The sequence below is a fragment of the Agelaius tricolor genome, unplaced genomic scaffold (genome assembly GCF_023055355.1).
Source record: "Agelaius tricolor isolate 1412-34295 unplaced genomic scaffold, bAgeTri1.0.p SCAF_3, whole genome shotgun sequence".
NCBI lineage: Eukaryota > Metazoa > Chordata > Aves > Passeriformes > Icteridae > Agelaius > Agelaius tricolor.
This window is the reverse complement of record NW_027269263.1, coordinates 37,240,073-37,266,827: the sequence shown is the minus strand read 5'-3', so window position 1 is coordinate 37,266,827 and position 26,755 is coordinate 37,240,073. Positions and strand designations below refer to the sequence as shown.

The following is a 26,755-nucleotide window of genomic DNA, read 5'->3' as shown; positions in this document are numbered from 1 at the left end:
ATTGTTGTTTGGTTTGTTGGTTGCTTGCTTTTTTTTTAATCCACCACTCTCATCAGAAAATGGAAGTCACAACATTTTCTGATCTGATTTCTTATTCATTGCCATCTCCTCAGCCTGCCAGTATGGCATTACACATGTTATTAATAAAAGAAAAGATAAAAAATGGAGAGAACTGCTGTTGAAGTCACTTCTGGACTGACTGTGGTCAGCTAGCATGAGTGGGATGTACATCTCCCCTTTTTCTCCTCCAGCAGGAGGCCACAGGCTTAGCCTTTTGGAATCGACATGTTCTTTCTCTTTGCTGAGATTCAAATAACCAGAAATTAGAAATCTTCCCTTCATAAAGCTGCAGCCCCCTGAGCCCCTAATTTTAACAGCCTTACTCAGAGCTTGTACATCTCCATCAGCTTTCATAGATCATGCTTCAATTTTGTTTCCTAAAATGCAAGTTTGAAGGAAGCCACTATTGTCCACTGGAAATCCAGACAGCATTAAAAAGCTAAGGCAGTTTCTCATATTTTATCAGTTGTCCCTTGTTCATTGTTTCTTGTATTTCTATTCATATATTCCTGTTTCTAAAATCTTTCTCATTCTTGTTGCTATGGTAAAAGCCTGCCTAAAAAAGAAGAATTATAGCAGCAAGGTACACTGACCTACAAAATAATCAGAACATAGTTGCTCTGTACAAAATGCTGCTTTCAAAGTAGCTGCTAGAAAATCTTGAGTGGGAAAGGGAGGTGGCTGAAGTATAGTGACCATGTACATGGATCTGGATTTAGTGAAAACTCCAGCTTATAAACAAAACTGCTGCTTCTGACCAGTGGATCTGTACAGCCAGTACCCCATACACAGGATTTTTCCATGACTGCAATATTTACAGTAGTAGAAACCTACAAAAGCGGTCTTGAGCATCTGTTTCTGTTGTTATCCTTCCAGCTCCGATGTGATTTTCTCCTCTGTGTACATGAATGTCATTGATACAGTGTTGTATTACAGTGGCTCATCCTTGCTGGAGGCACGGTTTCTTTTCCAACAAACTGATTTGAAATGAAGTGAAAACCAAACCGTGAATTTTTTGGTTCACCTCCCAGACTATAAAAATGGATGGTCTCATTAATGATTAACACAGCAGCTGGTAGCTCACAGGAGATCTGGAAGAAAATACTGCAGTATCTCCCTCCTCCAGCAAATATAGTGGTTAACAGTTTTCTCTGCTCGTACTACCTTATTTCAGTATACACATTTGAATCCTAGCAGAGTGCATCTCTGCCTTCATACCTGTTCTAAGATCAGTAAGGATGCATTAGATCCTAGTTGCATCAGATAATATTTTGTGATGTTATTAGTGCTTAGTGGTTTGCAGTTGCATGTGATGTTAGTATGACTTTTAGAATGCTCTTCTATTTGAAACTATGCTGCGGGCTTTGAAGATTTCCAGGATCTTTTTGCCCACAGCATGGTTATGTCATTAAGAATCAAGTAAAATTTCACAATTTTGCATTTACATGGACATCACTTTCGGGTGTTTTGCTGTTGATAAATCCTTATTATAGCATTAAACTGTGTAAAAAATATACACATATATTATTGTCAGGAAGTGTTTACTACTTATTCTACTCCACAGTATTGGAGTACACTGTGCCTGGGCAGCTGACAAACGTGTAATGAACTCTAAAGAACCAGAGGGATCTTTTTAGACTAAATGTTCTCAGAATGTATTTAACTGGTCAGCTAAAAAATCACCAACCAAAATAAAAGAAAATCAAAAACCCCAGAAATCTCTAAAATAAAAACCTTATTACATAGTAATTTTGCATATGGCAAAAAGTGGTAGGTTATCTGGAGGCTTTTCCTTATTGCTCTAGAAGAGAACTGTGAGCATCTACTCTCTTCTAAACTGAGATTCTTCTAAAACGATTTTTTTTAAATACTAAAAATTATACTATAGTCTCTGGAACCTTGTGCAGAGGTGCAAATTTTCAAATAGTTGTCTCTAAGTATAGGTACATGTTTTCCTCTATATTTACTGTAAAACATTGTTGGATGCATGTATAGTACACCGGTTCCTTCCCTGGCAGAGATAGGGCAGACACGGAAACTCACCTGTGCACAATTACAATGGATAGTGCCTCCAGGGTTTATCACAAGGTTGTTTCCATGGTGTACATGGAGATAGAACACCTGACAGTCAGCAGGCTGATCCTGGCCCAAAGGCTGCTTGTTTATCCAGCCATTCTTCAGGGCAGTACCACCTTCTGCAAGGAGATCACTCCAAGTGGAATGTTGTGCTAGTGCCAGTGGCCAGAAAAGGGATGGGAGAGGAAGGTGGAGACTCACCTGAGCCCCAGCTGGTTGTAAGACAGACAGCACATGGAGGGATGAAGCATGTGGTGGCAGAAGTGAGAGCTGCCACTGTTGTGTCCCACCACAGACCTCAAATCCAGCTGTAGCTGTGAGGATGAAGTACACTGGAGCGTTTGTAATTTTGGTTGGTAACACTCAATTAATTTACTTCCACTGACCTGAGTTTTGTTTGTTTCATTAGAGATCCGAGCTCAACTCGTTGAGCAACAGAAATGCCTGGAGCAGCAGACTGAGATGAGAGTGCAGCTTCTTCAGGATCTGCAGGATTTCTTCCGCAAGAAGTCGGAAATAGAGATGGAGTATTCCCGAAACCTGGAAAAACTGGCAGAGAGGTTCATGGCAAAAACCAGGAGTACAAAGGATCATCAGCAGTACAAGTAAGAGAAATCTGCTTGCCCATCACCCCCATGTTGTACCTGTTGCTGGTTCAAAGGCCTGTTCAAAATTTCCAGCCCTGCTTAGCAGCATAGCAGTTCTCATTGCAGTTGAAGCATGCCTAAATACCAGTGTTGATGTGGCTCTATGCAGTTACTCATGGCAGCTTCTGACAAGTAGTTTCAATTTCTTAAAAGTTAAGTTGCACAAATACTATCCCTAACCTACCATATGGATTTTAAACTACCCAAAATAGAGCCAGTATGTAGAAGAGATGCAGAGCTCCAAAAGCTTGAAAATCTGTGTGCTCATTTCTAGTGGAGTTGGTAGGATTTTGAAGCATCTGCATGAAGGTCAGTCAACATTACAACAGCAACAAAAAAGACAATTTTGGCCAAGAATGACATTAAGAAATAAAACTATTTTGATTTATTGTTGCATGTGAACTTTGCTGCATCTTCACCTCTCTGATTCCTGGGAATAAAGATGATGTGAACGTTACGTGTTGTTTACAATTTAATGTATCCTTTTAATGGCAGAGTTTTGTAACATGCAGTAGGTTTTCTGAAATCCTTCATTTGCATCACTTGCTGACATAGTCTTACGTGGTTATTTTCCTGACTTGAGCTGATTAATGGATGCATGTGTCTGGCTCTGTTATGCTTAGGGATTTAGAACAGTATTTTTGTTTGTATAACTAAAAAATAATTTTCCCACTGTTCACTCAGTGCTGTGCTAGAGATACACAAATAAAACTGTTGTTTCAGGACAAACGTCTTTTCCAAATAAATCTGGCAAAGGAAAGGTTAATCAATTAGAGCTTGAAGAGTTCAAAGAGCATTAACATATATTTCTTAAAATTTGTTTTAGCGACTCAATGATTCTCTGAAATATCCAACTTGTGCATATGTCATCACTTCTCAGAGAGCCCTGGCTTTTATTCTGCTTGTGGCAAAATCTCTTTTCCTTATGTTTGCAAAACATCTTTCCTTGTTCTTAAACAAGTTAAATCTGGACTGGCAGCTGTGCATGGGAGTTATGATTTGAGTTCTACGTTTGGCTTTGCTCTTGCTGTTCTCTGCTTTGAGAACAGGTTACAGCAAAAGTGGCTTTAGTTGTTGGTCCCCTGAGCTGTTCCCACCATTACTTCCAGAACAATCAGGAAGGTCTCTGGAGTCGGCTTTGGGACGTACAGAAGCAGTGAGGACCAAGTAGTATCAGCATGGCCCTTCAGGAGTGCTCATGTGGTCTGACCTGGCTGATAAAACCCCTTGCTGTGAAGTAACACTGCTAAGATGTCTATCTGAAACAAATGGAGGAAGTTTTCTTAACTCCTGATTCATAGCAAAGCACTGATGAAAAAGAAAATACTCTTCTCTGTTAATCATTCATTGTTGCTTTGATTCTGAGGGTGAGAGCTGAAAGTAGATGATTAGATGGGAATTAAAGGCCATATTTCTAACAATGAGAAGAGCTAATTATTAGAGGAGTTTGCCAAGAGTTGCAGGAGTTTCAATTCATCACCACTTCTGCCTGTTTGATCCTCATGTGCTTTATCCTTTTAACTAAAGGAGAATCCCTGTAAAAGAGAAAAAAAAAAAAGAGCAGCAAGTTTCTGGAGCAGTTAGTTGGAAGGCAAACTTTATACTAAAATGTCAATAAAATCATAAGACAAATTATATAAAGTTTTTTTTTTGTCAGTGAAATAGTTGTGAACTACATGTATTTTTATTTTGCCTTGTGTAAAAGAAATGAGAAGTCATCTTTTATTTCACTTTTTGCTACAGTAAAGCTGGGAGTGGGCCTGCATTGCAAACAGTCTGTCATGGGAATTCAGAATTGATCACTGGAAAAAGTCCAGTCCTGCTCTTTGTCTTGGACACATCTAGGACTAGCAGTAGCAGTGTATTTATGAATGCTGTGAATTTCTGAGCATTGCTCACAGAATATGGATGCTTGAGACATTTTCTTCTACTTCATCAGTTATACAAATCCATTGCAGTGAAACAGCTACACCTGCAATTCTTCTCATGAAGAATTTGGGTTGTGCTTCCAGTGCTTGTTTATTTCTGATATCAAAAATTAATTACTGTTATTCTTCCAGGAATGACCTTTATTGATTTTGAACATTTACATGTACTCCATCTCTAAGCTTTGTGGAAAGATATTTTATACTTTTAAGATGGCTTGCAGAGTATCCATGCCTCATGGGACTCAAGTGTGTCTTAAAAGTCATCTGAGGCTTGCCTAACCTGAGTTATCCCAAGAATGGATAGATTGTTCAGATGCAGATATTTCTATGTAACAAGTTACGACTGTAAATGTCAGTGAGACGTTTCAGTTAATAACATAACCTTTTCATTTCTATATGTTATACATGTGTGTATCTCCTTCCTCAGGAAAGACCAGAACCTCTTGTCACCAGTGAATTGCTGGTACTTACTCCTGAACCAAGTGAGAAGAGAAAGCAAAGACCATGCAACACTGAGTGAGATCTACCTGAACAATGTGATCATGCGATTCATGCAGATAAGTGAAGACTCCACCAGAATGTTCAAGAAGGTAATGCCTCTCCTGCAGCTCTCTATCCAGGCTTATAAGGTGCATGAGGCAGGCAAAAGTGTCCTAATAGATAGCATGTGAGGAGAAGATTCAGCACACACAGCATCAAATCTGTTTTAGCATACATATAAATTCTTCATGACTGATCTTTTGAAGCAGGTACTTAGTGCTGAAATGCCTGGGATCCTGCTGTATATGCTGGTGACCTTAAGAGCTGAATCACAAATATCCAAAAAGCAGGGGAAAAAGCCTGTCCTTCTCTAAAAAGCACACTTGTCTGTCCATGCAGAAAGGAAACAGTTTTCACTAACGTCTCCCAAAATAGTAACATTGTATTAATTAATTATTTTTTTAAATCATTTCATTGTGAACAAAACAGATTGAAGGCGAAGCAAGAATCTGCTTTTTTGTCCCTTGACATAAAGTTGGTAGCATATGCTGTAATTCTCCTAAAAGTGTTTCTTTTTCTTCCTAATATTAAATATGAACATACACTTTTGATAAGTATTTCTATTAGAGCCTTTAAGTCTTGTCTCTGTACATGTTTGTCCTTGTCCACGACTGTTATGTATTTTCATAACACATGCATGGTGTGTAAATCCCTCATGTACTAAGCAAGCACTCTAAACAACCTTAGCTCAAGATCTACATCATGTGTTTGCAGCCATTGTTGTTCAAATGTTTCAAAAGAAAAATAGATTATAAATGCATATATATTAGTCACAGCGGGATGCTGGTAGACAATCAGCATACAAAAGAGTTCAAGAAGAGTAAAGGCTAAAAGACGTAAATTGTGTGATGAAATGATAGCAGCGGTACCCAAGTTAATGTTTTCAAAAAACAGGGACCTGGTTTCACATATACCCAACCATAGATAGCACTGGGGTGGGGAGAAGAATCATTTAGGGACCACATTGATTGTTCTTGGAGGAAATGAAAGTAAAAACTTAAATAGAACTTCCTGGTATGGATTAAAACCTGTAACAGGGACAGAGTTGAAGTTTATAGTTTCTCAATCAGTAATGGGTAGTTCAAATAATATGTCTGATATGTAAAACTATAATTTACTGACCACTCAATTTAATGAAATGGAAGATAGTTATAGAAATTGATCCAATAATGAGAAAAGTGATTTGAATGGGCTGCAGTACTGTCTATGTGCAGATATCTCAGAGTTCCAAGCCAGTAGATTTTTTTTTTTTAAATCTGGAATAGTTTTCCCTTTGTTTATGTCTTCTTCAATAGGTGTGCATTATTAGACAAATCTGTTTGCTTTCAGCATAGTTCAGTTTTTTGGCACTAGAAATTTTGCTTTATCTTCCCTTTTGTCCAGGTAGACTGTAAAATGGTATATTGTTAAAGTTTTCAGTGGACAAGTGTGTGTCCTTTTATATTCACTCATAATTTATTAATGGAGATTGCTGCAGCTTCTCTCTCAAAAGGAGGAAAATGCGTGAATATTTTCAGTGTGTTAACAGGAGGCATATTGTCCCATCTCCCTGATAAACTTGTCTCTGTCCTCCATGTTGTTCCCGTGCAGGTGCAACATTTCAAGTTTTCTCTTTCTAGCACAGCTTCTTGAAGAAGAGCTAGCATCTGCTCTTGCTTTTATATTCCTAACTTGGGAATATAAAAGGGGAAAGAAAAGCAGGGAAATTGAGGTGGTTCTGCCATGCATAACCTGAAGCTGACACTAGTAGAGCCCAGATCCTGAGCAGCCCTTTGCTACCTTTCATCAGGGTTTGCCAGCTGACACTCAGTGTGGGAGTGTCATGTCAAACAGCTGATAGCTGAGGTGGAGCATGGGCAGAGTGAGCTAAGCAAAGGCTCTGTGCAGGGATCTGAGCCAGTCCCATAACTTAGGGGGTTGGGGGAAGGGTGGCAGGAACACCTCAGTATGGTACAAGTGAGCTTTGTGGGCACGTGGACTCAATGTGGCAGTGCTTGTTCACCAGTGTCAATTCTGAGCACACATTTTTAAGACATTCTGTCAGGCTCAGTACTTGTTGCAGAAGGTTGGTATTTCCACTGAGCCCCAGTGTACTGTGCACAGTTCTTGCTATGGTGCTTGCTGCAGAGTACTGGTGATTTATTTGCTGTTAGTTCCCAGGTGCAGAACTGATGATGAAGCTCTTCCAGCCCAAACTCTTCCATGATCCTGTGATAATTTGTGTGAGATGTGAATGAGCAGTCTAAATTAAGGTACTCACAGAACTACATAATGGATGTTTACTGGGCAACAAAAAGATCAGATGAAAAACACATGTACTCTGCTACAGTTCTCTATGCAGGAAAGAGGTCACAGGGGCAGAGAGAAGGTGCACTTACAGTGAGAAAGGTGACAGCCAACAGTGTCCTCCATCAAAATTGTATTCTCCCTGAAGAAAATGGCATTGATTTTGTTGGAGATTTTTTAACATCAAATAGCATATTTAAGCAATTTCTGTCAATTTCTGTGATTCTGCAGATTACTTTCAGAAAAAAAATGTATTTAGAATAAAATAGTGTCGGAGAAAAGTATAATCACTCTCAATAGGTGTCATATCCCTGTAAAAGCGTATGGAATTTGTTCATTGTTCACAGATTTTGGATTAAAGTAGAGACAAACCATGTCCTGCAGATACTTCTATTCTGGAATCTGATCATACTATTCTGTGAAATATGTACTGTCTCTCTAAGTAATAAATATAAATAACAAGTAGAAATATGAAGATTTTAAAAATAGACTAACAAGTGCATGCTTAGTGTCTTACTGCAGTCCACGGTCAAGAGCAGGAAATATCTGTACTCTGTTGGCTGTCACAGTATTGCACACAAGAGCATGTAATGTCTACAGTTCTGTGATTCTATAATTTACAAATACCAGCTAGTCAAGCTTCTCTGTATTCAATGGTTACATCTTTCAGTTAGGTATCTTACAGCTTATTAATCTAATGGTGTTACAAATCACTACTTTTACCTTGTTTTAGTTCTCCATCAGTCCTGTAGCTGCAAGGTGCTTTACTCCATTTCCAAGTGTGGAGAGTAAGTACACACACCAAGCCCCTGATCAGAACAGATGTTCATTGTGCTGCTCTGAAACCTCAGTCTTCCTGCTGCAGAAAGGGAAGGTGTCTCAGGGTGGATTGCCCCATTGCCCACAAGCAAGATAAGGGGATAAAACAGCAGAGTCGTAATCACTCTGAACATCTTGACTCTTTCTACTCCCTCTTTTTTTCTCCCTTTTCTCCTTCCAAGAGGATGGGACTTCCCATTCTGCTTCTCAATGGTAGACAGTACTGACTTTTTCCATCTTGCTGGTGGGCGTGTTTGTTCTCAAATGAAACTTTTCCATGAAATGAGCCCAACATTTTCTAGAGGAGTGTGGCTTGAATTTGTATCTTAAGATTGACTCCAGCTTGAACTGTAGAAAGATTCAATAATTTCCTCCTTTCCCAGCCCTGCTTTCCATTGGAGTATTGTTTCGTTACCCCTCCTATGTGAGATATAGCACAAGCCATAAGTCTGTAGCAGCACCTTTCTCTCCTTGTTCTGTAAAAGGTGTGTGCAGTAGCCAATGATGATCTGGTCAAATGTAGTGGTGAGGGTGTCCTCGTTCCTTAGGCTTTGTACCTTGTCCTTGTCTCAGTTTCTGTTCTTCATCATTCTGTTTTTCCTTTGTGTGCATTTATGCATCTGTCTGTCTGGGTATTTGGATTGTTTTGGGGAAATGATCCCTATTGGTTCTGCCTTACATGGTCTGATGGGACTGGATGTGTTGTATTCAAGTACCTGATTGTATATGGCTTTGCTGTCTAGTCTGGCCTCCTTAACATGTTGATATTAATTAATTTTGTTCTCGCAGGAGCTATTTGTCATTCTTTTTTCTCAGGGGTCAGGAACTGGCATCTGTTTAAATGTACTAAATGCAAGACAAAGATAGGATCTAATACAGAGATTTTGTAGCATTTGTTGGGAGACATTATGTCAGGCCTCATACTTTCAGATAGGCACCTAATCTCTTCTTTTTAGTTGCTGGCATATAAAAGCAGTAAGATTGCTGTTGATGCCTGCCCTTCATGCTGCACATAAAATTACAAAAATAAAGTAGTGGAGTTCAAACCTTGCATACTTGCGCGTTTCTTCAGGCAGATGGGGTAGCTGGCCTCATGGGGACAATTAAAGAATAAAGTAATAAGGAGAAATGTCAAGCAGAAGGGAAAAAGTATTATGCAGAATATTTCATGCAATGATTCTGGTTACCCCAGCAGTAATAATCAACTATATAAACACATACTCGCAAAATCCTTAAGCAGATTTGTATATTTATAATTTATAAACATGTATTTTCCTTGGACAGAAATCTACATAAGCCAAGATGAACATGTCTTCCAATGTTTACAGTAAAAGATGCTGGAGAAACCAAGCACAATAAATATTTTAGTTCCTTAATCTGGCTATTAACAAGGAATATGACTACCTACTGAATCCGTTTGGTGTTACACAGATTGTGGCATATAATTTTTTTGCATCATTTTCTTAAACATTTAAATGTTTAAAAGGATAGCAAAGCTGTTTGTTGCTATAGACTGGCAAGTCTGGGAAAAAATTTTACTGAGTTGGCTATGTTAGTGTCACGCAGCTCATGAAACCTCCATAAAAGAAGGGTTTGCACTTCACTTTCCACAGGGACCAGCAGCAGACTTATTTAAAAGCAATAGGCACAGAATATTTTCCTTAAATTATGTTTACTGAGTAGTGTTGTGTAGGCTAAATACAGACACTAAAGAGTTCCAGGAAGAACTGGACTGACTCTTAAATTTCAGTTAAAATAAACAAGAGTAAAGCTGGATTGCCAAATTATACTTTAACTGAAATGTATGGAAAAAATTTTAACAGACTTCAATGAAAAAATATTAATGTGGAATAAAATTTTAAGTTTCTCAGATTTTTATCCAGAAAAACAAATCTTGATAACATCAGTAGGAGCACTGATGTGTTGAAAGTTGAGCACATACCAAAAGGAGGGTTTAGGTACATTTACTTGTCGGTTGGATGTGTATGATCTATGCTGCTAGCAAGTGAAAAAAATACACTGCTGTCTCTTAATGTCTTGAACCAAATTAGTACCATATATAATATTTTTAGCAGGAATTTGCATGTGCTTTAACATTTTTATTATATTCTTCATTCCTTTGGTTAATAGATACTAGTGCATTTCTCAGGGGCACAGGGAATAACTAAGCACCTTCACTGATGGTTTGTCAGTTTGTTAATAGCCTGATTAGCGCTATCAGCTTAGCTCTGGAAAAATGTGTGCTGCATCTTACTTTCTGTTGTTTGAGTACCCTGTGGACAGGCTCCTAGAGGAGCACACCATTCACACGTGCTGAACCGTACTGCAAGGAATAGGTAGCATAAACAAGAAACAGGAAAGCAATTAACCACTGAAAATAAATTTACTTCTTATCTGGTGCTCTAACATGCCATATATTACACACTAAAAGCCATATTGCTTGCCACTCAAGTCAGCATTTCTTGATCCTAAATGGCAAAGAAAAATGTGTTGGTTCTTGAAAAATAAATCCCTTTTATACAGCTAAGTTTAACCAAATTTCTTTATTTTTTTGGATAATTCCTACAAGATCTTTCATCAGAATTGAAATTGTTTGAAATGTCATCCATCACTGCAGGCATTCTCTGCCAGTTGGAGTCCACAGATGAAGTGGTGGAGGGATGACTCCTCTGTGATTTCTTGGTTGTCACTTCCCAATTTTCACTCTTTTTGCTGATCACCTCCCTCCTTCTCATTTTGCTTTCCATTTTAAAACTTATTGTCCTTCTATAAAAGCATCTTTCTCTGTTGTGATCTCTTCCATTCACTTTCAAATTTACCACTGATCACTGTGTTGCCCTGGAAAAGATCATGTGTGCATGATAGCCAGTAAATCCTGAGGCCTGGACTGTTTGTATTACAGTGCTGGACAGAGCTTGAAAGGAGCAAAGGGAAAAAATGGCTCCTAGTAAATAGTGCTCATTCACCAAATCCTCAGCTCATCTGGTGTCTACTTGCATCAAGGTGGGACTGCATTAAGAGGAGGGTCCATCCTTCAATGAACTGTGTGTACTTTGCTTACAGTAAAACCTCAAGGGTAAAGAGAAAATTGATTTGGGGGTTTCTGTCTCACCTTCTCAAACAAACTTCTGCACTACCAGGTTAAGGCGTCCTGACTTAGAATTGCTGTTGCTGTATTTAGGGTTTGATTCTCATCAGCCTCAAGATGGCTGTGAGCAACAGTTGAAAGGGATAAATTGCTTGAAGCTGGACTTCTACTAGAGTTTCCTCCCACATGGGTATGCTCTCATCTTAATGTCAAACATCTTATTTGTATGTTTTGCCCTTCTTTCTGCTGAAGTAATTTTAAAAACTACTCACGTTCAGCACTATAGAAGCATCTATCCAAGAATAAACAGGTAACCTCTGCTTGGAGCTTTGAGGAGATGTGTAAGTTGTGTTAGAGCTGTGCTGCTGACTTTTAAAGGCAGGGTACCAATGTAAAGCAATGAAAAGCAGCTCAGAATTTTTCCTAAAGATTTTATGTCATTTCTCTAGAGCAGCTTGCAAATCTGCAGTCCTTTTCAATTCTTCATAAGAACTCTACTATTACATATATGAAATTTTGTCCTTCTTATTAGATGAAAATAATATGATATTTGCAGAGAAATGGAAGTAGGAAGCCTTGTGTTCTAGATACTTTGGAACTAAAGCATACCTCATGAAAATACATATTTGAAAAGTATAAGCAATAAGGAAAGTTTCACAGTAATTCTGTGTACCTCAGCTTCAGAGCAACTGTCTTACTGTGCCTCAGCTACTACAGCTAATGCCCTTGGGAGTACAAGAATTTCACTGAAGTGTTTTTTTAAATTATGTTCCTAGCTTCTTGTCAGTGTAAAACCATCTTGCATTTAATGATTGGAGTGAATACTGATAAGTGATATGACGAGTGCTTTAAAATAGTGCCCAGAGTTAAAGTAGGATAGTAGGAGCAGGAGAAAAAAACACCCCAAATTTTCTGTTTGAGCTACTGTATGTATCTGTTTCATCCTCCTGGAAGACACAGTGGGTGGGCTGTGTGATGTAGTTTCTCCTCATACGTGGATGTTGTGCTGCAAATTCTCATTCAGAAGCCCATTATTCCTTCAGGTGTTTTAGTGATGGCCAAGTATGCGCTAGCAGCTTTGGACATGAGTTGTCCCTGAGGATTTTCCTTTGGCTTCCATACAAATACAAAGTACTTCTCATAGCTAAGGCCATTATCTATCATGCTGTTGAAGTTTTTAGAAGCCAGACTAATTATCAATTTATTCTCAGAAAAAAAATCTGATGCTTCCAGCATGGATGTTAGAATGCTGAGCATCACAGCAGAAGTGTAGCCAGGCTGTTTGCCAAGTCCCGTAGCTCTGTTCTGTAGCTGTTTTCCAAAGGCTGTGATACAAATGCCTTCAACTCTTGCACAGTTGCCACCATTTTCATCAGATTGAGCTGCTGTGGAAAACTAACAAAGAAATATATTTCAATGAGACTCCAATTAAATGATCTTGTTTTGACATATTTGCTTTGATAATAACTGCTGCTAAGCATTTCTTTTTTTTCTGGGTCAGAATGAAAGTAAAGTCACAGTCCAGAAAAGCTAAACAAAGCTGGTTCAGCAGCCCACTCTGTGGAATATTATGCAGTTGGCTATCTGTTTCAAAGAGGAGCCACAATTATTTCTTGCATAAATATTTAGATAGTTGTATGTGCTGAGAAACAAAGACTAGATGCAAAATTGGGCAGGATGTCCCTCTAGAATATCACATTCTGCATGGTTTCGTTTTTGTATATATCATAGCACTTATAAAACAGTACACAGTTTGTTCTATTAAAAACATTAATCTTGAACTTTCCCCTTTCTGTTGGCACCTAATTTCCTGATGCTTTATGGGAAAAATACCTTAAAACTACTTCTGGCTTTCTTTTTAGGAGTCTTCTGTCCAGATGTTATCTGTCTGCCTCTGCATCCCTGAATCACTCTTTTTAGTGCATTGTAATTCAGAATGGTTTTTGGGAGCAATATTGCATTCACCGTCTAGGATGAGCAATGAGTATAAATATCAAGAAACAAATGTATGATGCAGTTTTTACATGCCCATTTCTAATGATTCTTTTTAATTACAGAGTAAAGAGATTTCATTTCAGCTTCATGAAGACTTAATGAAAGTACTTAACGAGCTTTACACAGTAAGTACAGTTACTTACTTAGCTTATCTTATACAAATTCCATATCAGACTACTTCTGTAAGCTTTAAGTGGACTTTCATTGACTAAGTTACCCCCAATGGAGTTACTTATTTTTATGTTTTACACAAGCCTAAACTATATTTTTGAAAAGACTACTCACTTGTTATAATACGTATGATAATGCTTTCAGGATTACTCTTTACTTGCAACCCTTTTTTCCCCCAGACTCTGGTAAGCCAATTTATTAGAAGTTTTGTTGTTTATTAATGAGACATTTCTACTCAGAGCTTGCCAGAGCAAAATTCTTTCTTTTCTGCTTTGTTTTTGTCCATGCTGCCATCTGCTTAGTTTGACTTGTGGTCTACACTCTCTAAAAATCATAGGTTTGCAGATCCAGTGCTGTGCTGTCTAAATGTTACTTATGTGCCCTTCCCCATCCCTGACTCAGATAAGTAAATAATGAGAAGAAAAACAGAGCATTTTGTAGACTTCCCATACCATTTAGAGAGATCAAGAAAAAAACCACTGTGAACATTCTGGCAAGCTCCTGCTAATCCATAGGCAAATCTGAGAGAACTTAGGTCTGAATTTCTATTTTCTTGTTTGAAACCCATTTACACAACTTGGTACTACAAAACAATGTCTCGTCTACCTGATAACTATTTCCCCAGCTATTTTCTGAGGTAGTATGTTGTGAAAAAGAAAAAAAGCAACAATTACCCTTTTTTTGAAACACAGCTGTAGAATTAAGATGAATTGGTGATATGCATTTCTTATAAAAGCCTGTTGATTTCTTCTCATTCAGGAATTGTACATTTAAATGCTCTTTTTTTTTGTCTGGAAGAACTGAAACATATATGCTCCAGTACCCTGTATAACAATCTCTAGGCACCTCTGTTCCCCATCCTCAAGAATTGGAGGACCATAAAAAAAAACGCTTACAGTATTGATATCAAGAAATATTTGTGAAGTTTAGGAAACTATCAGTGATCACTTCTCCACAGGCAGAGCCCAAACATTAGTTTTGTGCATCTTGGTGATTTTTCTTTTGACCTAGGGAAAACCGTGCAGCCATCAGTGGATGAAGAACATTTAAACTCAAGAAAAACTTACGTGGCAAAAAGGAGATGCAAAGAAAATTAGTCTTGTCTTTCTGCCCTGAGGTCTTTTTAATTGTTACGGACAGATTCCCAAAGCCTTCCCAAACCACCACTTTTTATTTTGTTTGTTTGAGATTTTCTTTGGGTTTTGTTTGTCTGAAACCACCATGATTTTGTAGGGTGTGACACCGCAAATCCTTCTTGGCTGAGGCCTGCAGTCAGTGAAGTGTTCTGGGATCAGCTTCTGCAAAGCAGCGATAGGCACAGACAGTTCCCTCAGCTGGGGCATCAGCGCCTGCCGGAGCCATGGCACAAGTGGGACTTCAGTGCTGAATAAGCCCTGAAGATACAGCCTTGTTTCAATTAAACAGTTGCATAACTCCAGTGTCTGGCAAGGCTTGGGATTAGTGCCTGTGCTCCCAGGGTAGGGAAACAGTGAAGCATGTGCTGAAATATTTTTCTGAAGTGCCACTGAAAATCTGCAGGACTGGACTTCAGTATTTTCATTCTTTTTCTTCACACTAGTGCTATATATGCACACTGATAACCATCAGATTTAATCAGGTATTAACTTTCATATTATGGCTTCCAGTGCATGCTAATACCTTTCTTAGAATTAAAGATTTATTTTTTAAATGGGAATATTTTTTATGTTATAAAAATTCTGAATTTTTCTACAACTTGAGTCAGGCTACTGCTGCAAGATGGTTTCTTGGGATTTACTTTACCTGATTTTCAGACATCTGCAGTGTAGATACAAATATCTTAGCATTCTATCTGTGTTCCAGCTAAAGTCCCTGGAAATCTAATATGAGCAGATGAGACCCCTTTAATCAGATGCAAGAATCTGCTTCAGATTAAGTGATCTGTACTGTTAACTTCATTGTCCAGCTTTTCATTGATTGCAAAGGGCTTGGTCAGCTGTACATGTCCACATTTAGCTAAATAAAGCCCACACATAATAAAGTGACAATATGGTGCAGAGTGGCATCTGTTTCACTGCTTGAATGTTTAGAATGGTCATCATCATATCTGTGTATTTTATCTGCTCATGTACATAAAGATAGAACAGTATCTAGACAGATGGGGACCTCATGCATGGGGACCTCATGGGGTTTTTAATTCTTTATGACATTTACTGTGTACAGAATAAGATCATAGTGGCCTTATCAGGATGAGTATCGACAGTTTTAATCTCCAGCAATTGACATTTCTCAGTCACAAAAAGGAAATGTCATCTACTTGTTTGCCCCATGATTTATAGAGGGGAAAAAGTTAAAAAAAATCAGTCTTTCTATTGTGAGATAAATCATTGTGTCCAAAAAAAAAAAAGCAAATTGATATGAAATCTGTGAGTAATATACTAATACTGAAGTCTCTCTCTACTGCTTAGTTCTGTTTGACAGGAGAGGTGCCTTCATGAAGTGTAACTTAGAATGTGGTGTCATATTGGAATTTAAATACCTCTAAAGCCTTTGAGCAAGGGGCAAGTATCAGAGCTTTTAGTGTGTATGAAGCTTTAATAATCCGGTTATTTCTTATCATCATGCCTTATCTTACAGCAAAGGTCTGTAAATTAAGGCCTTTAGCTTGTGCTGTCCTCATTAAAACTACACATCATGTACAGGATTGTTGAAGAAATAAGAACAGAAGCAGCTGAACCACAACTTCAGATGTTCTCAGAACAAAACAGGCTTATTTTGCTGGAATAATCAGAATTTTGTAAGGGAAACCTTACTTTCTAATTTTCCATCTCTTCTATGTAAAGGGTTTTTTAAATGTTACATTACATAGGTTTTTGACATGTTTTACAACTAACAAAAATGCACTTTAAAATTCTGTATTTTCAATTTTCAGTATTTTATGCATGCATTTTAAAATTATGACTGAAGACATCATTCTAAAACCAATTTAATAGCTAAGCTTCACTTTGTATCTTTGTGAGTTCAGTGAATTATGACTGGCAAGTGCTTAAAGCTGTGCCTGGTGTCTCTGTGGCTGTGCCAGACAGTTGGTATTTTCAGGTCTGCAGCATCCCAGCAGCTGCACTCCTCCCTTACTCCTCTCCTTACCACACTTTAGCCAGTGCAGGCCAGGAATCAGTCCCATGTTTCAGATAAGAATATAAGCTATAGAAACTACTATGAAATGTACCTTTTGAGTGAGGGGGGTGGGGAAAGGGCAGCTCAGTTAATTGTGTGGGGTCACAGATAGGAGTTTTCCTGGCAGTTACAGGAAGAAAAGTTGGTCAAACTGAAAGCTGGAAGATGTTTGGTTTACTTTTGTGAGCTGATTGATTTAGAAATCTTCTTACACATTGACTTAAAGAAACAACAGATTCTTGACTTTGCAATAAATCATCTTTGCAACATAGAAAACTCCCCAGTCAAACTCTTATTTCTCTGGGAAGCTAAAATACCTTGCCTTCTTAGATCAGATACTGGTATATAGCCATAGTATCTGAATGATGGGGAATGACAGGGAACAGAAGGTAGGCAGACACTTCTCTTGTGTTGGAGAGAGGCTTTCACTGGACTTATTTAGGGGTCAGGACATATTCATAAATGTCCTCTAAAGACATCAGGAAGGTCACAGGTTTGCTGAAAATACAAAGCTGTTCCAGTAATAAGGCTGAGGGCAAATGGTGTAGAAAAGTGATGCACATCATAAAAGTATATCTTCATGTCTCCCACTTGGCTTTCCAAATTAATCCTACTGGCATCACACATTTCACAAGCAACGCAAATGTAAAGTATTCAGAAAAAGGAAAAAGTGAGGACAGTCCCAAGCAACTTGGATGTTAAAAAAGACAGAGCTGCTGTGCCACTTCCATTTTCCATTGATTTATCTTACTCTTGAAAAATCCTGGCTATTTAATTTTTCAAGGTAGTTGATGCCAGATTTTATTTTTTTCTTTGCCGAAATAACACAGAATCTGATTCCTCTTCAAAAGTTAAGTTCAGTTTACTGTGGCACATCAGAGATATGAGAAGGTGAAATCAGCAGTCCTGTATTGATAATAATATATAAGTGACAATTCCTAAAACCACAGCAGAGTTCGCCTTGGAATGAGTGAACAGGATGCTGACAACAGCTCATACTGAGCCTGCTTAACTGTTAGAGGCCACTGCTGTGGTAAAATTGGCATAAGATTTTGCTTATTTCTTGTGCAGAGCACTAACTAACCCAATTTAATGAAACCTTTGTGACTTCACCTTCTGAGAGGAACTCACAGCTTAGCAGAGACAATTCTAAAACAATTCAAACATGATAAATACACCAGGGATAAGCTAGGAAATTGCTATTTCCCGAGAAACACTGTGAAAAGGCTCTTAATTATGCAGTTTTATTATAAAAATAAAGTACATGTTAACACAGTAATTTCAATCTATTTTAACTCTCTAGCTTTCAATCTTGCCTTGGTTTGAGTTTTCTAGAAAAGAAGGACCTGTGTAGAGAATGAAAGCTAGTCCCCTGCTATGGGAACATTCTTCACTTATGGCCCATAGAAGTATAGCACTAATTACTGTCTTGTTGATGAATTTGCCTAGATAACAACTGTGGAGTTAAATAAAATAATTACCTAGGGATATACTCTAGTGTGCCCTTCCTTGTGATAAATACTATCTTCTGCCTTAAGCCTATTTGCTGAGCTCTTACAAATGATGCTGAAACTTTGGCACACAAATTGAGATGTTTATGCTACCAAGTGAACAGTCTGTCACCTAAAAATGTGAGAGTACATAGTTAGGGTAGCAAAATTTTTTTCATCTGCTTGTAGTCTGACACAGTCATCTGACAAATATATATTTTACATACCTGGATCAGCAGAATAAACCTCCTAAATTAATAGAAGAGAAACTCAGTATTTAATTTTAGAAAGGTACTAGTAAGCTTTTAACAATGCTGGTTCACTACAGTGGAGAAATGCAGCAAATATCATTATGGCAGTTCAGCATCTGCAAAACTGCAACCTTGCTCTCTTTTCAGTGCATACTTGATAGCTGATCAGTAAACACTTTGGAGACTAACTAAAGTCAGTTCAGGTGATGGATACTCACACAGGATGATCTGTCAGTTCAACAGTTTGGTGGACATTTGAGAAGAATTATTACATGTTTCATAGTTTGAATAACAGGTCTGTGAATCCGTTGCATGTTCACAGATCAGAGGCCTACAAATCTCAGAACTTTTCATACAATAAGTCTATTTAGGAAAGCCTGTTACTGTGTTTAACAACATCTAACAGTCTTAAAAACTCCAAGGCAAAAAGATGACATAGTGTTAAGGGAAAGAATCATATATGCAACTTAGCCAGCAAATTGTAAGCCAATTTGTTGGGGAAGTATGCGCTGAAATACTTGGAAGCCAGCTCCCTAGCTTATTCCCATTTATTTTTCCATACGTGTCTCTCTAATGCTTTCTCAAATTAAGTTCAGCTGCTGCAATATCAGCTCTTAAAAAAGCATTGACACATCATGAAAAAGGCTGAGAAATCATTAAGACATTTCCCCAAAGGCTTGCAAAATAATGATGTCACTAGTGCATGAGATAAGCATGCTATCAATATCATAAACTGGACAGGAGTCACGTGCCTAGGCTGATCATTGCTCTTTATAGAGTCTATATTGATTCCTAAGCCAGTGAGGCTTGGGTAGGACTGACTGACTGATGTCCAGCTCTGTGAATACAGAGAAAGAACTTCTTTTTGAATTTTAGTTATTTAGGAAACCATTTGTACCAAGAACTTGTGCAGAGTTTGTTTTGAGAACATGGATTTCAAGTAGACATCTTCATTCCCCGTGAAGGCTATGAGTTCCATGTAGTTCTCCCCCAAAACTTGCCTATCTATCAGTGTGGAGTGAGACACTCTGAATTTGATAGCATGTGCTGTAAGCAAGCAGTGAGAGGAAGAAACACTCCTTGGTGATGTGAAGCTAGTGGAGTCAGTGTGGAGATACTGGTGAGAACAGAGATACCCTTGTACTCCTTCAAGGAGTGCTTCTTTCAGCAAGGAGGCAAGCTGAAATGTCAGCCACTGCAGAAGGACATTTATGCTAGTTTAAGAACATAATCTGCTAGTTTAAGAACTTCAATGCTTGCTGCTTTTGGCAAGCAGAACAAATCCTTGTTTCACCACTTAGGTGCTTTTAGACACAGTTAGAAAACTTTGAGATATATTTGATACAGAATCACAGAATATGCTGAGTTGGAATGGACCCTCAAGGATCATAGAATCCAGCTCCTGGCCCTGCATAACACCATCCCCAGGGGTGATGTCATGTGCCTAAGAGTGTTATCCTGAACTCAGGCAGGGCTTAGTGCTGTGACCACTTCCCTGGGGAGTCTGTTCCAGTGCCCAGCCACCCTCAGGGTGAAGAACCTTTTTCTAATATCCAAATTAAACTTCCCATGACAATTTCAGTCCATTCCCTTGGGACCTGTCACTGGTCACCACAGAGAAGAAATCAATGTCTGCCCCTCATAAGGAAGTTGCAGATGGCAATGAGCTCTCCCCTCAGTCTCCTGTTTTTCGGGCTGAAAAGATCAAATGACCTCAGCCACTCCTCAGACAGCTTCCCCTCAAGGTCCTTCACCATCTTTGTTGCCCTCCTATGGGCAGTCTCCAATAGCTTTATATCCCTCTTCTATTGTGGCTCCCAAAACTGCACACAGTTATTAAGGTGAGGCTGTCCCCTGCCTTGCCTGCTGGCAGTGCTGTTCCTGATGCTTCCCAGGACATGGGTGGCCCTCCTGGCTGCCAGGGCACTGTGGACTCATATCCAACTTCCCCTCAACCAGGACCCCATGGTTCCTTTCCATGGTACTGCCCTCCAGCCTCTCATTCCCCAGTCTCTCCATTCATCCAGGATTGCCCCATCACAGATGCACAGTCCCAATACCTTTCCTTTGGTGAACTTCATGAAGTTGGTGATTGCCCAGTTCTCTTAATTTGTCAAGGTCTCTCTGCAGGGCCTCCCTGCTTTGGAGGGAGTCAGCAGCTCCTCCCAATTTTTTCTATCAGCTGTGAACTTGTTTAGTACGCCTTCTAGTCATGCATCCAAGTCATTAATGAAGATGTTGAAGAGCACAGGGCCTAAGACAGCCCTGCAGAACCCCACTAGTGACAGGTCACAGTCTGATTCACTGATTCACCCCATTCACTATAACTATGCCCAACCAAGGGGCCAGTTGCTCACCTATCACATGAGGTGTTTATCCAGCTGTGTGCTGGACATTTTATCCAGAAGGGTACTCTGAGAGACAGTATTGAAAGATATACTGAAATCCAAGATTACATCAGCTGACTTCCCTTGGTGGGAGCTACGTGGGTTACCTTGCCATAAAAGGAAATCAAGTTTGATCAACAGGACTTCCCTCTCATGAAGCTGTGCTGGCTGTCACCAGTGACTGTGTTGTCTTTCAGGTGTTTTTCAATACATCCCAGAATAATCTCCTTCATAGCTTTGCCAGGCACTGAAGTGAGATTGACAGACCTGCAGTTTGCAGGAAGAACCCTTCCTGTCCTTGAAAACTGGGGCAACATTTGCCAGCTTCCAGCCAGCCTGGACTTTGCCAATTCCCAAGACTGCTCAAAAACTGAGAGAGAGGTTTTGTGATGACATCAGCCAGCTCTTGGAGAATTCTTGGGTTAATTCCGTCAGGACCCATAGTTCCCTCCACAGGCAGACTGCAAAAGAAAATAACTTTTCTAGGTGGTAAGACACATGAATTAGTCTTGTCCCACCAACTCAAAAGTCTCTAGAGATGACACAGAACAAAAGATAAAAAATAAAAGCAAACACCTCTAGCCTTATGTAAAGAAACGCTTAAAAGATTTGAATGGAAAGGCCAGAAGAAAAGGGCACAACCTTGCTTTTAAATTCCTTTCCCTATCATTTTTAATAAGAGCCATATCACTTTCTGTGCTTTTCTGTTTTATTATATAAACCATTTCTGTGAAAAGTCCTTTTCTTCTCTTTGCAGTAATTCATTTGTTTCCATGTGGCTGTATGAGTTAAGCTCCCTGGGTACTGATCATCAACAGCTGTAAGAGTGCCTTTGGAGCAGAGCATGATACAGGAGACTGAACATGCTATTTAGTTAGACTGGGAACCTTGCAGACCTCACCCTTGTGGGCTTGCCTTCTCTTCCTAACCCAGCTTTGTCTGTCCCTGGGAGTTTTTTCTGCCTCATCCGTGCAGATGTGAACTAGTGGGGCAGCAGCTGTTCCCAGTGGGTGTAGGCAGTGTTTGGACAGGGAGCTCTGCCCTCTGCTTGGGCGTTGGAGCCCAGAGTGCTATAGAGGAGCAGCAGCAATAACACAGAGTCCTGCTCCAGGCAGTTTGGTTTTTTCCACCACAGAGCTATAAGCATATGTTTCTTAAAATAAAAACAGGGCCACTTTTAGTGTTTGTCACCAGCTGTTTTACCTTACTACAGGAAGCTGGTGAAGAGTTGTCTGTTTCATTTTTAGTATCAGGGGCATGAGTCTTAAGTAGTGGCATACACAGTTATGGTGTATAACCTACATTGTTATGCAAAATTGCATTTCTCTGAAAGTGTCTGTCTTTCTGTTGCACAGGACTTGAAATAAACATCAGTTCAGCCACCCACTGGCATGGCATGCAGTTGGTTTGTGTCGATCTGTGCTAAGATGTGCTGTAGTGAATTGCAATATCTAGCTGTAGTGTTTTGCCACTCCATGGATACTCCTTAGGCTGGCCTAAATACTCAGTTACAAAAAGTACACTCTCCCAAAGGAATATTTCAAGGCAGCTTCTCAAAACTGTTTCCTCCATGGGTCACACAAGCAGCTGGTTTGATTCCTTCTGCCTGTGTGTCCTTCAGTTGAATGGTTTGCGTGGCCTCCACCCAAAGATAATATCTGCTGGTGAGAGCTTTTAGAAGAGAGGAGGCCTCTGGCTGCCTGAGGATGCCTTCCTGCTTTATTCAGTGCTCTAAACTTAACAACACAAAGAAACCAACAACAAAAGGCAGAAAGATGCTTCCTTTGGTGGAAGTGGGCGGAGTCAGCCGTATCCAGCAGAGGTGGGTGTTGTGATTGACTGCTGTCCACTAGGCTGAGGTTTTTCTTGCTTGGAGAAGAAAGGGAGGACTGGGGTAACCCAGTCCCTTTTCCTCTTCATGCAAACATGTATTTACATACTGGCAATCCAAGCTCTCTCATCTGCAGACCCAGCAGGTGTGTAGAGGAAAGATGCCTTTGGGTCTAGCATTTTCACAACTTACACATCAGGCAGCCCCTTCTTCAGTTCTCATCTGGTTTTAGATTGGGCCCAGTCTGCAGGCTGTGCAGTGGGCAGACACTTCTTTCCAGGCCATGGACAGCCATCCGGCTATCTGGGGATTTGCTCCCAGGCCAAAGCTTCCCATCCCATTCCCTCTCCTTCATTCCCCTTTTCTAGTGTTTAAGGGATCCTTCTGCTTTCAAACATTGTGTCCACAGCCAAGTTGTTACTTAGCCCAGAAGATGGTTATATATCAGATAGATTCAGTACTGACACAGATTTAGTTTTGTTTTCATTATTTTAGATTTTCACTTGAAGATAATACTGAAATTTATTAAGAATGGCTTTGCTCTTTCCTATTAGAGAAAATGAAAGAAAAAAAATACCTATTTGGAATACTGTTAAATAAATCAGAAAAGAAAAATGCAACCAAAAGTCCTCAGTCTCCTCTGGCAAAGAAACTTACACAAGATCCATGTTTATAAGTCAACATTTTCTCAAAGACCCTATGATTTTTCTGTATATACCTTTATATTTTCATTCTCTCTAATTCTTCTTTAACTCTTGCCTTTTGCAGGTCATGAAAACATACCACATGTATCATGCAGAGAGCATCAGTGCTGAAAGCAAACTGAAGGAGGCAGAGAAGCAAGAAGAAAAACAGATTGGGAGGTCAGGAGACCCTGTTTTTCATATTCGACTAGAAGAAAGGCACCAGAGACGGAGCTCTGTGAAGAAGATTGAAAAAATGAAGGAAAAAGTAAATAGTCCTTTAATTTTGTTTCATTTGAAATAAATTCAGGGCATTTCTGACATTCTTTGGCATAATATTAGACAGAGAAATCCAACTGGGAAATTAAATCAAGCAATGTACACATAATAAACTAGCTGTGGGTTATAGATAACTCGACATAGTTTCAGTTGAGAGAGGGGATACTTCATTACAAATATAATTCTTACTGTAAAATTTGTCACATTTGGAACAAAATATTAAGTTTTCACTTTGGGTTCTATCTGTTGTATGTATAACAGGCTAGAAATTAAGATTCTTTCTTGTTACTAGGAATGTGTGCTTGAATTGTTACCATTTCTGCTACCAAAAATGAAGTAATTAAAATACATTAATATGAGATGTCTTTCCTAGCGCCAAGCAAAATATTCTGAGAACAAGCTGAAGTCTATTAAGGCCCGTAATGAATACCTGCTCACCCTTGAAGCAACCAATGCTTCTGTGTTCAAGTATTATATTCACGACCTTTCGGATCTGATCGATGTAAGTATTGGCATGTTGGGATTTATGTTTATTATTCTCTTCAGGAATAATACTTTTTTTCTGTTTTAAAGGGAACATATTAGTCATATGGGTTGCCTACAGTACATTTGCTGTTTATAATATTGTATGATACAATCAGAAGTTTTTCCCTTATTTCCACAAAATAAAGTGCCAGTAAGATGCTGAACCCATTCCTTTAAAGTTTGAACGTTGTGTTTGCACCCCATGTGTCAATAGAAAATATGACATTGCAATTATGTGTGATCTCTGGAATCAAAGTATTTTTTACAATATAAACTTCTTAACTGGTCATCTAATGATATTTATTTCAAAAGAAAAAATTTCTTCCATGTTTTCAAAACTCTTTAGTTTCATTCATTTAGTCATTGAATCATACATAAAATGGCTTCTTACTCTTACTTCATGCAGTTTGAAGAACAGGCACAATCACTGTCAGCATACCTGTTACTTATTTTCAGTAAGTTGTTTTTATGAGAACATCCTAGAAGAATGAGGTTATACACTAATGTTGACTTGTGCCAGCATTTAGTTTTCTGTATTACTGACATTCTTCCATGATGCAGAGGGAGCATCCTGCACCCTCATCACATCCTACCCTCTTTGTAAGCTGACTTCATATGTGATAGAGAAGATACAGAGACAGCAAACACAAGCTCCAGAACATTCATTCACTAGCATTGTAGGGTTAAATGGCTCAGTGGGTTCACCTCTGAAAAAGTGGCCCATTTGAAATTCTGGATACTTGAATATGTTTGCCTACTGCAACAGTAACATATGTTACTTCCAATAGTAAACAACATTCATACGCAACTCTGGTTTCTAATATAGAATAAATTAATACAGAATTTGACAAGAAGTCTCATTTCTACTGACTGGAGAAGCAAAGCTTCACAGAGAAGGGGAAAAATGCCTTCTTAAGATTAATGGACTAAAATAGCTCCATATACGTGTTTTATTATATGTCATCTAAAAACTGATATTTTCTTTATAATTTCTAGTGTTTCTATAATTATAAAATCTTGCTGGATTTTGTTAAAACTTTTCCCTTTCAAATGGTTTTGCTTCATTTCTTACTTGCTTTCCTGTAAAAGATGTCAATTAATCTTTTTTGTGTTTTCAGAATTTTTTTCTGTCTCTATTTCAACATCTCTTTTATAACTTTCCTAGTTGCTACTGCATGTTTGCTCCTGATTTCTTCTGGTTTATTCTGTGTCCTGTCCTTTCTAGTCTGTATCCATCCACTTGCACAGCCTGATCCACCCATCTAGGTTGCCCAGGCAATGAAAGCGTTTACCAGGACCTATAGGTGGAAGATTAGGGCATAAAACAAAGGACAAGCTCTGTACCTGCTGGGGTATCCCCCAAGTGAGAAATTGAGCCTACCTAGTGGATGATTTTCCTGCTACTGCTTAAAGGATGACAGATTTTGGGTCAGTAATTAGGGCATGTCTCATACATGTGAACTTCTTGTTCACTCATACATGTGAACATATTCTTCTTGGATTATGGAAAGAGGGAAAGGTCCTTTTCTTTTTGTTTCCATCACCCATACCCCTTCAGAAGCTGGATAGATGCTCATTTTGTCACCTCTCCTGCTTTCCCTTTCAAAGTTCACATTTCTCAGAGAATGTCTCCAGTGTGTGCTTCTAAAACTTTATCAGGTTGGAAGATGCATGTGATTCTTATCCACTTCAGTGATGTCCACAGAGGTTTCTGTAGCAGTGAAAACTGAGGGGAGGAACCACCAGGCTGGAGCTTTACAAAGAATTGTGAGGGGAGGAGAAGTGAAGCTTTCTGTCCATACACACACACAGAGCCAACACTTACTGGAGTTAGTGTGTATGTAAGGGTATTTACACAACCATGAAGACTAGAGCTTCCTAACTGCTAGTCTTTAAGAAAAATATACATTCTACAATATTTAGTAGCACAGAAAAGTTGTATCTACTCTGCTTGTCTTTTTGAAAGCCATGGACCAGTGTACAGCATAACATTCTTTTGGCAAAATGGCTTGAGAAATTACTCTTCCCTAAGGAATTTAAATGGAAAGTCTAGCTGCCCTTTCCATCGCTGTTTTGTAAGAGTAGGCTGTAAACATGTGCAACCAGAATTTGCTTCAGAGCTAATTTAATCCAATTGTGAGCTTGTTTAAATGAAGTGTCTTTCAGAGATTTGTATTTAATCAGAATATGCTGTGAAAGCACTGGTATTTAGACAGAGTGTTTGCCACTTGACAAAGGAAACTCTTTTTGTAAATGCAAGAATCTTGGCAAGGTTTTGGAGTTATATCATTGGAATGTGAGACATGCTTCCCATTGGCCATATGTTGCAACAGTCCAGACTACCTCATTCTGTAAATCTGTTAATGTCATGGTACAATTTGGAGTTTTCAGAACAGTGGTGGCAATTTCATTCTTTGCCCTCTCTATTTTGTCCCGCTTTACTAGCCTGACTTCTGTGCTTCCTTGAACTCTCTCTCTTTGCCTGTACAGAAAGGGGTTACCTCTGCTCTGTGTCTCAATTCCAGTGATAATGGAAGAATTTA

The 26,755-nt window shown here is 38.9% G+C and overlaps 1 protein-coding gene across 2 annotated transcripts in view; it reads left to right on the top strand.

The window, feature by feature from the left end:
* Positions 1-26,755, top strand: part of SRGAP1 (SLIT-ROBO Rho GTPase activating protein 1) — a 139,220-nt gene that overhangs the window by 64,945 nt on the left and 47,520 nt on the right. For both annotated transcript variants that reach the window (XM_071423524.1, XM_071423526.1), the window contains exons 2-6: positions 2,546-2,741; positions 5,139-5,301; positions 13,502-13,564; positions 23,494-23,676; positions 24,061-24,189. In XM_071423524.1, the coding sequence (XP_071279625.1) occupies positions 2,546-2,741; positions 5,139-5,301; positions 13,502-13,564; positions 23,494-23,676; positions 24,061-24,189 (734 nt within the window). The remainder of the gene's footprint in view (positions 1-2,545; positions 2,742-5,138; positions 5,302-13,501; positions 13,565-23,493; positions 23,677-24,060; positions 24,190-26,755) is intronic.